The sequence below is a fragment of the Garra rufa genome, chromosome 5 (genome assembly GCF_049309525.1).
Source record: "Garra rufa chromosome 5, GarRuf1.0, whole genome shotgun sequence".
Classification (NCBI taxonomy): Eukaryota; Metazoa; Chordata; class Actinopteri; order Cypriniformes; family Cyprinidae; genus Garra; species Garra rufa.
In genome coordinates this window covers 13,075,262-13,089,297 of record NC_133365.1, presented here as the reverse complement: position 1 = coordinate 13,089,297, position 14,036 = coordinate 13,075,262, and the positions used below count along the sequence as shown (strand labels likewise).

The 14,036-nt window shown below is 37.0% G+C and overlaps 1 protein-coding gene across 1 annotated transcript; it reads right to left on the bottom strand.

The window, feature by feature from the left end:
• Window positions 1-27: 27 nt before the first annotated feature.
• LOC141334286 (nitric oxide synthase, inducible-like) lies at window positions 28-11,019 on the bottom strand. Its single transcript, XM_073839331.1, has 25 exons — window positions 10,960-11,019; window positions 10,762-10,875; window positions 10,475-10,623; window positions 9,909-10,071; window positions 9,734-9,825; window positions 8,144-8,285; window positions 7,882-8,021; window positions 7,577-7,751; window positions 7,389-7,490; window positions 5,599-5,793; window positions 5,395-5,477; window positions 5,160-5,304; window positions 4,959-5,063; window positions 4,564-4,613; window positions 4,293-4,467; window positions 4,056-4,176; window positions 3,854-3,932; window positions 2,679-2,869; window positions 2,391-2,557; window positions 2,058-2,268; window positions 1,856-1,943; window positions 1,246-1,367; window positions 922-1,070; window positions 607-801; window positions 28-510 (listed from the first exon to the last, which is right to left on the bottom strand). The coding sequence occupies exons 1-25, from the start codon at window positions 11,017-11,019 to the stop codon at window positions 472-474; spliced, it is 3,252 nt and encodes a 1,083-aa protein (XP_073695432.1). The 3' UTR covers window positions 28-471.
• Between the last annotated feature and the right edge of the window lie 3,017 nt (window positions 11,020-14,036).

Sequence of the window (14,036 nt, the reverse complement as noted above, 5' to 3'; positions counted from 1 at the left end):
CACATACATCTTATACACATCTGACTGTTTATTAATTCATTTTAACAGTTACAAATACACATATTTCATGTACATTTATTGCAGGTTGAGCTAAATCAAATTTCACTATAAATTATCTAAGAAAGATCATTAATAAAATTATCAAATGCTGGTTACTTGCTTAGAACAATTACATTTGCATGTCTCAGGTCATATAGTACATAGAAGACATTAGAAAATGTCAGAAGGGTCTTTCAGAAAAGAAATATAAACAAAAGAAATGCGCTCAATAAACTAAAGCCATACGTTTTCCTCTTAAAATAGAGCATTTTAACTTAGAGCTTTGCCCATCATACAATAGGGCACACGTATCAATCATCCTGTTTGTCCACACTGACACAAAGAAACTATTCTATATATACACATCAGTTTAAAACTGTTCAAGAATATAAATAGTGAAAAAAGTGATTTTTCTCTACATGATCTCGCTCGTTAGGCTCCAAAAATGTCTTCATGATATCTCTTTTCAGCCTGCCAAAGAAAAAGTTGAAGATGGCATGAGTTTACTAATCACATGGCAGTTCATCTAACTGAAACGGTGAATCTAAATGCATTTTGAGAGCTCACCTTCAACCTCTCCAGATATTCTCCAGCTTCTGAGACAGTCATGCCTGTATTACTTGCCAGGATGTCTTGCAAAGTGCAAGCAACATCTCGGGCCATGTTCATGCCGCCGCAGACATACAGGTGACCCACGTTCTTGTGTAGAACCTCCACGGCTTTTTCAGACAGCTGCTCCCTCAAGACATCCTGCACGTACATCTGCTCCAAACAACACAAGCTTACAGTTACGGACTGAGACACCAACAGTGTAAATGCGTCTGATGAATGCACTGAATAAATATATTATTTCTAGTATAGTAAAACAATTTAGAGACATACCTTCTGTCTACCAGGCTGGCGAGAGTAAGCTGCATTGACATTGCCCAGAATGCCATCAAGTCTCAACTTCAGTGTTTCTACTTTATACAGATGGTCTGTTTCGGAATCCCGACACCCAAAGAGGAGTGTCATAGGAGTAATTTGCAGACCTAAAAACAAGTCAATTAAGACAAACTATTTAGGGCAAAAGAGAAACAAGAACTAAAGCCAGCTCAAATAAAATTCAGGATATTGTGGTGACTGTTTTAGGTAGAACCTCACTGTATTTTAAGACATTATTATGAGTTTTTGTGTCTGAATTTCATGAAAACTCACAAAGATCACCTGTCTTTTTCATGTCATGGATGCGCTGTTGCCAGAAGCTGCGGAAAGGAGCAATACCACTGCCAGCTCCGATGAGAAGAACTGGAGTGCTGGTGTCTTCTGGGAGATGGAATCCACCAGAGCTGAAATAGTGAGAAGTCAAGCTTTCTATGTTATTAAGATATAGAATACAAAATGTTACATGCATTTATGAGTATTTAAAGAGATAGTTCAACCAAAAATGAAAAATCTGTCATTAACTACTCACCCTCATGTCCAAACCTGTAAGACCTTCCTTCATCTTTGGAACACAAATTAAGATATTTATCATATTTTTTATGAAATCTGACGGCTTTCTGACCCTACATAGACACAATGCAACTACCACGTTCAAGACCCAGAAAGGTAGTAAGGACATTGGTAAAATAGTCCATGTGACATCTGTGGTTCAACCACTATTTTACTACCTTTTTGAGCCCTGAATGTGTCTCGGATTTTATCAAAAAGATCTTAATTTGTGTTCTGAAGGTGAACGAAGGTCATGAGTGAGAAATTCATGACAGAATTTTCATCTTTAAGTGAACTATCCCTTTAAATTAGATTTTCAAATTCAGCTTTTAACTATCTGTACCGGTGAACAAAGCAGGGAACTGTGTGTCCTCTTTTGATTGTGTTTAGCCATGTACTGCAGGTGCCAAAATGCATTGGGCCCTTTCCACCTACAATAAAACAGAACAAAATGTTATTCTCGTGTGCGGTGAAACAGGTGTTGATTAGGAAAGAAATATGCAATGTCTTTGTTTTGTATGTCTGTTATAGGTTAAGTATCGTACCCTGGGTGTGGTACTCCACCACAGATATAGTGAGGTGTAGTTCATTTGGATGGCGGTCCAATGAGGAGCTGACAGAGTACAGACGCGGCTTCAGCAGAGGAAGCTGGCTGAGAAGGAATGCGGCAGGGACCTTTAGAGATTTAAATTCTTCGAGCACCTCCAAGAAGGTGGGCCTGTAGAAATCTTTCCATGTAGAATATTCCTGGAAATCCTATGGAAATGAAATGGAGGAATGCTATAAACACATCCACTGGAAATATGTGTAATTTCCTGCAAAATTATAAACAAGTGTCCTATTTAAATTCTTATCAATGATTAATGTAACGCAATTACCGATGCAAGTGCTTCAAGTCGTTTGCGTTCTTCTTCCTGACTTGCCACTTTAGAGAGTTTGCGCAGCAGGCTTTGCGAAGGTGGAGTTGTGACATCAATGAAGTATGTAAGAGCCTGTGTCAGCGTGCAAGCAGGAATACGTTCATCTGTCTGCCATTTCTTTTCCTCTAAAAGACACCACAGAAAAGAGCCATAAAAAATAAGTTGGCATTTTGGGGTCCAACAGAAATACTTCCCAACTATACTTCTATAGTTTATTATAACTGTCATTAGTGATGTGATAGTTACCATTGCTAGAGTCTGAAAGGGACTCCAGGTGAAAGTTCTGGTTAACTGGAGGGGCATCTGGAAGATGCTTCAAAACACCATCCACCAGCTCTGGAGAATTCTCTGGAAAAATCCCCACATGGTCTCCAGGGGCGAAATTCAAGGCTTCTGTGTTTCCATCCGTCTTCAGCTCAACCAAGATGGTAGAACGACTGAAAAAGGAATAAACGAGTTTAAAAAACAGCACTGTTAAAAACGTTTGTTATAGAGCAGGTTTTTAAAGTGCTCTAATATTGTGTCCTCTACAACAGGTTTAAATGCATCTAAGGTCAGAAAACATTTTCTCTCATTTTTTTTAGAATACACATTTAATCTTAGAATCGTTTTGCAATGTTTTCAAAACTATTCGTTTGAAGCAGTTCTGAGCCTATGGTCAGTAAACCCCTCCCTTCTATAAGCCTACTCTGCTCTGATTGGTCAGCTGGCCAAATCTGTTGTGATTGGTCTTTTCATATACATTGCACGCAAATTGTGCCAACACATAAAGTTTAGCTGCTAAACTGTAAACACTTCACAAAACAAAACCAAAATATGTATACATTATTATTAAATGAAGTAATTAAAACAACAGTCTACATTAATCGACACATTCTTAGGAAATAGTGGGTTCACAGCGAATTATCAGAACTCAGTAAGACAGTATTATCGTGGTTTATCTGAAATCCTAAAGCTGCACTGTGTGTACATCACATATTAACACAAAAACTTGATATTTTAAGCACTCAAATAAAAATGTACATTTAACGTATCAATCGTACTTATAGATTGTGGTTTATTTGTTGTCCCAAATAAAGATGGTACTGACTTATCTTTCATAGTCAAGCGTTTAGCGCATACCGCGTTAAACTCGCCAAGTTTGCAGAGTGTTTGAATTTTGTGGGCAGGCGGAGATTATGCTAATGTGTTATCGAGTGACGCAGATCAGTAACAGGCAGAAGATTTGAAAATGTCACGACTTGTTAAGGTGGGTCTGAGTTGACTTTTGAGAGACAATATCTTTATTTATCATGCACTTTTTTGATTAACAACTTTGCTGTTCATGTTGAAGGATAGCTATGTTACAAACTGCTAAAAATCATATTTTTGAAAACCCATATGACCTGCTCTTTAAATAGTGAAGCTGTAAAAAATCAAACCTTGACTGAGCGCTCTGCAGTTTCTGCCTTCTTTTCAGCGTCATAGGAAACACAGTTTTAGAGTGAAGAGCAGACAGTGCTGTAAAACCAGAAGATTGATGCATATAAATACTGTAAAATCATGTTAAAACCTTGAGATTATTAGATTGATAAAACTTGATATTGACTGAATTTATTAGGGTTTTGATAAGTACAAGTGTACCTGTAACTCGGTCCAGAGTGTAACTGTCATGCTGCACTCTGTATCTCTGTGGGTCCCAATCGTCTGACTGCTGCTCAACAGCCTTCAGCTGTTTTTTAATGGAAAACTCCTCACATGCATCCTTAAATTAAAAACAGAAACTTGTCATTTGTTTATTATAGTAGTAGCATGTTTATTTATTTGAATCATTGAATCAGAATTTCCAGGCACGGAGGGAATTATGGAAACCTCACCAACCTTAAAAGCAGTGCAAGCCCAGGCAGAGAAAGCCTCGTCCTGCCCATTAAGTTCATCTCCCTCTCCTGTGGCAGTCAGACGTTTGGCCCCCAGCTCTGCAAGCTTGTCATCCACAGCATGGGCAAAGGCACAGAATTGTGGGTACCCACGTGAGCCAAGGCCAAACACACTGTACCTGTAGTGAGAAAAGAAAGTCAGAGCTTCTGCGCTACAAGAGCATATTTACAAGTGATGATGATAGTGAAAAACTATGCAGTGCTGGACTACAAACCTGACAGGGTTTTTCAGGCTTTGCAAGCTGAAAAGCTGCTTCTTGAAGCTCTGAGGAAAAAAAGAATATTAGTGTCAATAAAGTGTTTTGTATTTGCAATGAACCAAAATCAATTTTGATTATTTTTATGCACTACCGTTCAGAAAGGAAAAATTCTATTTCAAATCAGTGATGTTCTGAGATGTAAAACTGATAAAGGTTTTGCTACATACCTTTCATTCAAAGTTATCTGACATTATCAAGAGGAATTTGTTCTGACACAGTTTAACTAAAGTTCTTGTCATATTTTATTAACTTTTTTTTAGCAAATAAATTGTGATAACGTGTGAAAATGTTAAAGATGTCTGAATGAATTTGGTGTGACTGTTTAATTATTTTCAATATTATGCCCATACCACTCCATTTCCTGGGCTTTCTCCATTGCCGAAAGTACTGGTGACCACCATCAGAAGGCTCTCAGTCTCAAGCTCACTGAAATCATAGTCTTCCATGCATACCAGCTATAATAGGAAACAAGAATAAATATTGTTGTTCATGTAATCATCTGGTGTTCTTACAATATTTGAAAATCATTTCTTAAAGACAACATTTCTTACCCTGGAGTCAAAGGCACGGTTGAGCATGGTGTTGAGTTTTTTGGCAAAGGTCAGTGACTTCCCTGTTTCTGTGGCATAGAGAACAGTGCAGCGCACCCTCTTGGCCATGACTGCTTTGATGAGTATTTGAGAAAAAAACACAGCTCTAAAAAGAAAGAACACAAGGATTTTGATGCAATTGGCATTGGCAGGTTACATATATGTTGTTTTGGTTGGAGACACTGATGGTCTGTACCTTATGAGTCCTTTGAAGCTGACCTTACATCTCCGAAGTGCTTTCTTCTCATCTTTCCACTTGTGTGTTAGCCATGGATCAGCCTTTAAAAACAGCGTAAATTTACACCACATTTACACTGCTAATGTCAGAGTTTTTTTATAAACACAGGCTATCTGCTATGTTAATAGATTATGTTTGATGATTAATCAGAAAGTTTAATACCTGGTAATAGAAGAAGGGGGAAAGGATGTAGTTGAGCATCTCCTGATGGTACCCAGGAGTGAGGGAGCCAGACATGGGTGGGACCAACCAAACCCAATCAGCTGGACAGCCTCCACGCAGACGAACTTCCGTCTCCAAGTGCTGCATGAAGGACTCGCTTGCTGAATGGTGGTCCGTGATGGTGACCTTATTTTTCTGCACAGAAATGTGACAACATAAAGACCAATAAATAACGGCTTTATCATCTTTTCTACATCTATTTTCATGAAATGTATTTCTGACCCTGGACCACAAAACCAGCCTTAAGTAGCACAGGTGTATTTGTAGCAATTGCTAAAAATACATTGTATTGTAGGGCTGCAACTAACGACTATTTTAATAGTCGACTAGTCACCGACTATTGAAACGATTAGTCGACTAATCGGATAATTATTCAATTTTTCTCAAATTTAGCATGAGATTGCTTTAATTATGTGGAAAATTATAGTAAACACAAGAAAGAAGGGGGTACTTCAATGAAAAATGCATATTTTGCTGCTGATAGGCCAATTCATACTAAAAGTAAATAAAAATGCCCTGTCTAAAACCAATTAGGCACAGTGCTCGGTCAGTACAGACATAAATGCATAAATTAAGAAACTCTATAATTTTTTAATGGACAGGCACATTTGTTTTATAAGAAACAATAAATTAAAATCAAGTAAACATTTTCTTCCTGTAAACCATCAGCAGCAATAAAACAGTAAACAAAAATGTATATCCAAAACAAAACGTATTGGCTTCCATGTTATTTAAATCTTACCGAGGCCAGCCAAACTCCGTTTCATTCAACTGTCCGACGTGCTTTCTCTTTAAATGTTCGTGCATCACAGAGGTGCTGCCGTGATGCGCAAGGACTGCTTTACAAACCATGCAGGTAATATTTTAATTCGCCGTAGCAGGCTAAAATGCTCCCAAACTTTACGCCTGTTTCATACATACTCAGTCTGCAGTGCGTCTACAGTCCGTGTGCGTTACGTATGCGGTGCAGAAGAAGCACAGACTCGTTTTGCTTTCACACAGAACGCATTTGCAGTCCGTACACTGTGAACGTTCTAATCCGTTAACATGGGTGTGGAAAAAAAAACGTACTGCAGACGGAGTATGTGTGAAACGGGCGTGTTTTGGTACGCGCAGCTGCTGCGTTGGACGCCGCCATTTCTGTATGTTATCGCTCAGCATAGAAGCTGCGTATGTGCGACTCTCGGCAGAAAGATGCCTCACTCGGTTGTCTGGCGACAACATCGACAATGAAATTCATTGTCGACTATTTCTATTATCGATTTTTGTCGACAACGTCGACGAATCGTTGCAGCCCTATTGTATTGGTCAAAATTATCGATTTTTCTTTTATGACAAAACTCATTAGGATATTAAGTAAAGATCATGTTCCATGAAGACATTTTGTAAACTTCGTTCCATATTTTGATTAGTATTTGGTAATATGCATTGCTAAGAACTTCATTTCGACAACTTTATAGGCGATTTTCTCAATATTAAGTTTTTTTTTTGCACCCTCAGATTCCAGATTTTCAAATAGTTGTATCTCAGCAAAATATTGTCCTATCCTAGCTTATTTGTTCAGCTTTCAGATGATGTATACACTTCAAATTCAAAACATTGACGCTTATAACTGATTTTGTGGTCCAGGGTCACATTTCAGAAACATCAACAGTAAGACTGCAGGATCTTCAATCAATATGCATATCAATAATAGGCATATAAAAGGAAAAAATGGAAGGACTATTTACCTGGTAACTATGAATCACTGCAACATTGATAGCCACTAGTGCCTGGTCTTTCCACAGTGAAGACAGCTTGCGTGTCTCTAAGCCCATTAGCTGGCCAACGCGCTACAGAAGCAGTAAAAGCAAAACATCAGTATCAAAAGTATCAGGGTGTGCTAACCTGTCATCGTGAGACAATGAAGCCAATCTACCTCCAAAATGTTGTAGCGCTGGCTGTCACAGAAGTCCCTCACTCCGATCTCTGTGCCCATGTACCAGCCATTGAAAGGACATGCTGTGAATTCCAGACCGCCGATTTCCATGAGCATGTTGGCCACTGCAGGAATTGCATACCACTTGAGGTTTAGATCTTTGAACCATTCATACCTGAACAAAAGCAGAGCATAACTCAGTCTGATCAGAGAATGACCTGTAAATGTGCTTTTTATTCTGAACCCTGTAGGATATAACTATACAAAATTTATGTTACCTCAAAAAATTGAGCGAAATCACTTACTCTGGGTGCTCTATTGGGACCTCCAGGATCAGTTCTGGAGGAACATCGAAAACTTCAGGGTCCTCTCCATTCGCCTGCAGGACCAGTGGAAGTATATCAAAGCAACCATACTTTGGTTTCCATCCCAGCTGCATACACACCTTTAGAAATGGTGAACATTTCCGGAGGTTATCATATGTGAATATTTCTTAATAGAGGCAAAGATTTGGTTGTAAAACAGTCAACATATATTTGTCAGCCTTCATGTTTCTATTCTGGTTACCTGTGTAAACTCCACACCCGCTGGGTCCCCGATCACACTTCCATCTTCCATCTGATAGCCAGCGTACTTTATAAGCTGACCGTTCCACACACGGAAATCATGATCTCTGTCTGTTCTTTGAGGAAACACAGTGATGGCAGACCTGGCAAAACCAAAAGAAAAATAGTTCCCTAATTAATAAAAATCAACGCCATTCTGTCATATTTAATGGTATGTTTGACTTGGATAAAAGCAATTAATAGGGTAGAGTGGGGTAAGTTGACCCATCCCCTGTATCTTGACAACTGTACACTTTTACCATCATGTGACCATGTATTTTGGAACTACGCATCATTTCTGGGAGGAGTGGAAGGCACCCAATAACTTTAAAAACAGTTTTTGTCTTGTCAAAGTAAAATTTTTGCATAACAGATGTAATGGCTGTTACATTAAAGCAAATGGTCTAAAAATATTAATGATGCATATAGGTGATCTAGCAACATATAAAACCTTGCAAATCATTTAGCTAAATATTAATCTTTTGACTAAAATGTTTATTAGTTTCTCTGACATTTATTCCTTCATTCTAATTCAGATTTTATTTAATTTCACTCAACAAACTCTGTTTATAGGTCTGTTTTTGGGAAGGCTAAAACGTTGGTGTTCAACATATTGTTTCAGAAATTCAAACAATTAAAGATTTTAAGTTTTAAGAAAATAAATATGACTGTAAAATGAAAAAAAAAAAAAAAAAACTCAGGTCAACTTACCCTAACCTGGGGCACATATTAAGCCACAGGAACACTTTTTATAAGAAGCCATATTTTTAGAACCTATTATCATAGATGTTGATAGGAAACATTCAAATTACTTCAGAATTTTTCATTGTACTTTTGCCTCATTTTCCCTTATTCTGAGGACCACGTAAGTAAAAAATGGCTAATTTTACCCCACTCTCCCCTATAGATGGTGCCACATAACCTATATATTTAGCTTGACAAAATTGTTTTAAAAAAATGTTTGATGTTTGATTGCCTTAGTTGTGCAAAGTAGTCTTTCCAGTAGCTCGTAAACATATAAATGATACAATTTGACCACATATATTACAATAAGGTTCATTAGTTAACATTAGTTAACATGAACTAAGAATGAACAATCGAAAGCATTTATTAATCTTAGTTAATGTTAATTTCAGCATTTACTAATGCATTATTAAAAGCAAAAGGTGTTTGTTAACATTAGTTAATGCACTTTGAACTAACGTGAAAAAACAACAAACTAGCATTAACAAAGATTAATAAAACGTGTAATAAATTGTATTGTTCATTGTTCGTTCATGTTAGTTTGATACATTAACTAATGTTAACAAATTAAACCTTATTGTAAAAAGTGTTGCCGTTGCCGTTTTTTACTCTTTCGACATTTAATCTGGAAAATTGTTTTTTTCTGTCAACAACCTCTGAAATGTAATGGAGGTTCTTTGTGTGCTATTTATTTTATTATTTTGTACTTCGCTCCTGACATTTTGCCGTGATAATTCAGACACACAATAACATAGCCTACTAGTTATAGAACTGATGATGACTACCGCGATAAATAAATTCAGTTTACCTCAAGTTTCCTCCATTGGTGGCATACTTAAGATGAGTACACAAGGCATGAAACATGTCCTCTGCGGTCTTGCACTGACGCGCATCGAAAAGCTGTGGAAGAGACTTATGTTAGTATGCCTAAAATTGATGTAGAAGCGCTAGTCATAATCTACACGAAAGATTTCTGTAAATACCTGCAAATTGGCCCATTGGATCCTGCCAATGCACCTCGGCGCGTTTCTCCAAGCCTGTTTGGCCCCAAAAGTGAGTTCATCTGTGGTGAGTGTGTAGGAGCCGGTCAGGGTGATCTCCAGTGTGACCCTGTCAATCCTAGCCTGGTGCTCCTTTGGATTCGGGCTGCGTAAAAACGTGAGAATAAATTATGAACCATGTTAAACAAACCGACTGTCACATTCCCATCCCTGTTTTTCAAGACGAACGAAATATAGCATAATCGTTTAAATAAAGATAAAGAGTAAATCTATTATTCTACTTTGACGAGCTCCTGAAACCAGAACAAAACTCGCTCATAATAAAAATGAAACGCGGTTTAGGAACTCCACCTCTCCACCCACATAATCATATCTTATAATACACCTGATGACATAAGCCTATCAAGAGTGTTTAATCATTTTTAGTCAGGCTAAAATGTTAACTGTTGCGTTTTAAGTCTGACCTATAATATAATTCATTCATTCATTAGAATACTTATGATTTCAATGTCAATACAATTATCTTTATTTTTGTAGAATGCTCCTACATTTTGAATGATTTGTAGTACTGGTCAATGAAATCCACTGCCTGGGTGAGGATGTCATCTGAGGAAGATGTGATTTTGGATGGACCACGTATCAGAGTTTTAGGATTCATGATGGAGCCTTCACAAGTTTTTGAATTGCAGGGCATATTCTGGAGAAGGAAAAAAGATAGTTTGAAGCAAATCTCTAGTTGACATTTAATCATTTACTTAACATCTACAGGTTCCCATCAATCCAAAACGGTTGCAAACATGTAGTTAGTTAGAATTGGATTATAATTTAAAGATACCTTAACTGCTTTGTGATGCAGCGTATCTTGTTGGGTCGAGCCATCCTTGTAGTTTCGCAAATGAACAGCAAATGGACATCGAACTGGCCGCTCGACTGACCTTTCCACTTTCAGCTAGAGTAAAAAAAAAAAAAAAACCTGTTAATCAAACTGAAGCACACAATAAATATCTAGCAGAGTATAAAGTGGATTGCTAACCTTGGTCTGCACAGTGGGGGTGTCTTTTACAATGGTGGTGGTATGAGCTTGTTTCCCCATCCTGCTGAAAACATTATTGCATATGTCTATGAGATTTACTGTATAGTTTTCAATAACAGTGTTTCTATAATCTGATTTCAAAAACAATACAGATTAATTAAGACAAAGAGAAAAGACATGATGAAAGCAATAAATAAATAAAGCTAGGATCATAAAAAAGTGTATTTACCTTTACGAGTGTACGCTTTCTGTCTCAGTAGTACTCGGCAGTAGTACTCTGTTTAATATGCTGCTGGTCATCTGTTTGAACCTCCTATTATATAGTCAAGTTAAGGATGCACTGGGTGGATCATTGTTTCCCTGGCAGGGAGTGAGCTGTAATGGAATCAATCAAAATCACCTGTAAATGCATTCCTTGATGCTGAAAAGGAAAGGACCGCACAATGTTAGAAACTTCCTTTATTGTAACTATAATCATTCTTCAAAATCAAAATATTTCCTTTTTCCTCAGTTATATAAATAGTGCTTTAGCTATTGCCTTGCCTTGTACTCCCTGTGGTATGCATTTAGTTACATTTTACAGGAATGCTAAGGGGTTAAACCCAAAAAGAAGACTGTGAAAAGAAAAAAAAAACACTTATTAACCATATATTAAACAGGAAACTTTTTACTGGAAAATAAGCATATTACACATTAAACAGATTAGAAAAAAACATATAATGTGACTACAATAATGCTCACAGGAAATTGTTTGTGGGCCACTGTGTGCTATAATCACAGAAGCTGTTATATAATGTAGTATAATGCATTTGTCATCAGCTTCACAATGCAGTTTCCAGATTTCAAAAAAGAAACAATGACACTTAACAACCTGCTTATCAAATTGCTACTGCCTAACAGATCATTGATGTTTCCGCATTCTTATCTGTTGATCTGCAATCTCAAAGAAGCTCCTTCTCTGTAACTTCAGATTGGCTTTTGTCCCACTGGGTTCCTGGTCATGCCTACTGACTGATAGACAAGAATTGTTTATATAAACATGTTCATTAATAGCAGACGCATATGAAAAGCATTTCCGTGAAAGGCATTACCTTTGTATTTATGCTTACAAATTGGAATTTTTCCATGCATAAAAAAGACAATGATCAAACTATGTCATCTGATGATCACAGACAGTGTTAAGCAATTAATCTCACGACTGACGTCCTAGAATAAAGGTGTGTTTTTACAAGAAACACAAGTAGGCATATTTTTCAGCTCCAGTGAAAAGCTTATGCATAGGGTTTGTAAGGTAAACTGATTTCCACATGCTAGTAACCATTTCATTGTCTAAAATAAATTGTGTTATGTCACTGTGGGTTGTCATTTTATATGAAGCTCACTGCTGAAAGCAGTTATCTTGGTAAAACTATAATTAAAAACCTGGACTCATGCCTAGTGTTTCATGTGTGTATTCTACATTGACATATGGATTTCTGTCAAGAAATATATGTGTGGAGTTACTCATTATAGAATTTTTAAGAAGGCTGCCATGAAAAATTAATGTGGCCTGAATAATAATTTCTAACTTATTTGTAACTTAATCGTTTATAATGGTCTAATAATTGTATGTTTTCAAATTATTGATGCTGATCATCACCTTAAAGGAGTAGTTCACTTTCAGATCAAAAAATTACAGATAATGTACTCACCCCCTTGTCATCCAAGATGTTCACGTCTTTCTTTCTTCCGTCGTAAAGAATTTATGTTTTTTGAGGAAAACATTTCAGTATTTCTCTCCATATCATGGACTTCTATGGTGCCCCCGAGTTTGAACTTCCAAAATGCAGCTTCAAATGGCTTTAAATGATCCCAGCCAAGGAAGAAGGGTCTTATCTACTGTAGTGAAATGATTATCTAACAATTTATATACTTTTTAATCTCTACACAGAGTACACACAGTGCTAGGCAAGATGAGCATTTGAGGTTAAAAAAGTATATAAATACTTTTTTTTTTTAAAATAACCGATCAACTGAGTTCAAACTCGGGGACACCACAGAAGTCCATTATATGGAGAGAAATCCTGAAATGTTTTCCTCAAAAAACATAATTTCCTTACAACTGAAGAAAGAAAGACATGAACATCTTGGATGACAAGGGGGTGAGTACATTACCTGTAAATTTTTGTTTGCTCCTTTAAGCATTGAAATGGTTCATTGATACATTGCAAAGCATTGCATAAATGGTTAATATGTGTGATGCTTGACCAATTTGTCTGTTCTGTTCACTTCCTTTAACCTCATTGTTCACTTTAAATGCAAACTGAAAATAACCAAAACAGAGATCAGGGACTGATCATCTGCCTGATACTGTGAGATGTGATAGATAGGATTCTTAAGAAACATTGCTTATGAAAACTGATGTGAATCAAATGCTTGTGAGAAGGGTAGACTGGTTTCCCTGAGTTATTTATATAAGTAACCTACTTATATAAAAGAACCATCTATGTAAGCCTTTCAAGTAAAGTCCATTTCCTTGAATGTGACACCAAAAAAGGCTTTTGTTTTATGCAGGAAGTTTGTTTCAATGAAAATGAAAAAAAATATATATAGTGTTGGCCAGTTTATAATAATATACTATTATAACATACCATTCAACCCTAATCAAACACACCTGAACAAGCTAATCAAGGTCTGGATGGTTATGAAGCTACAGGCAGTTGAGTTTTTATTAGGGTTGGAGCTGAACTCTGCAGGGCTGCTACTTTCCGGGACCAAAGTTCGCCACCCCTGATACCCAGCTTATTTTTCAATGAGGAAGTAAGCTGTTTTCTGGTAATATGTGAGATTTCAGGTTAATAACCCACCATAGAGAAATAAAGAGAAGTGACTGTACACTACAAACCAATACATTAAAATAATATGGTAAGACACACCAGTTTGCAATATCAAGCAGCAAAACGAGCTGTTCTGTACAGCTAAAAATAGCTGGAGGTGGATGAGACCAGAAGCCAGACGCAATAAATTTACAAATGGCTGCACCTGCTCTTACGGAAAAATTAAGGTGGATTGGGCAATCAATGTAATTGTTGGTAACG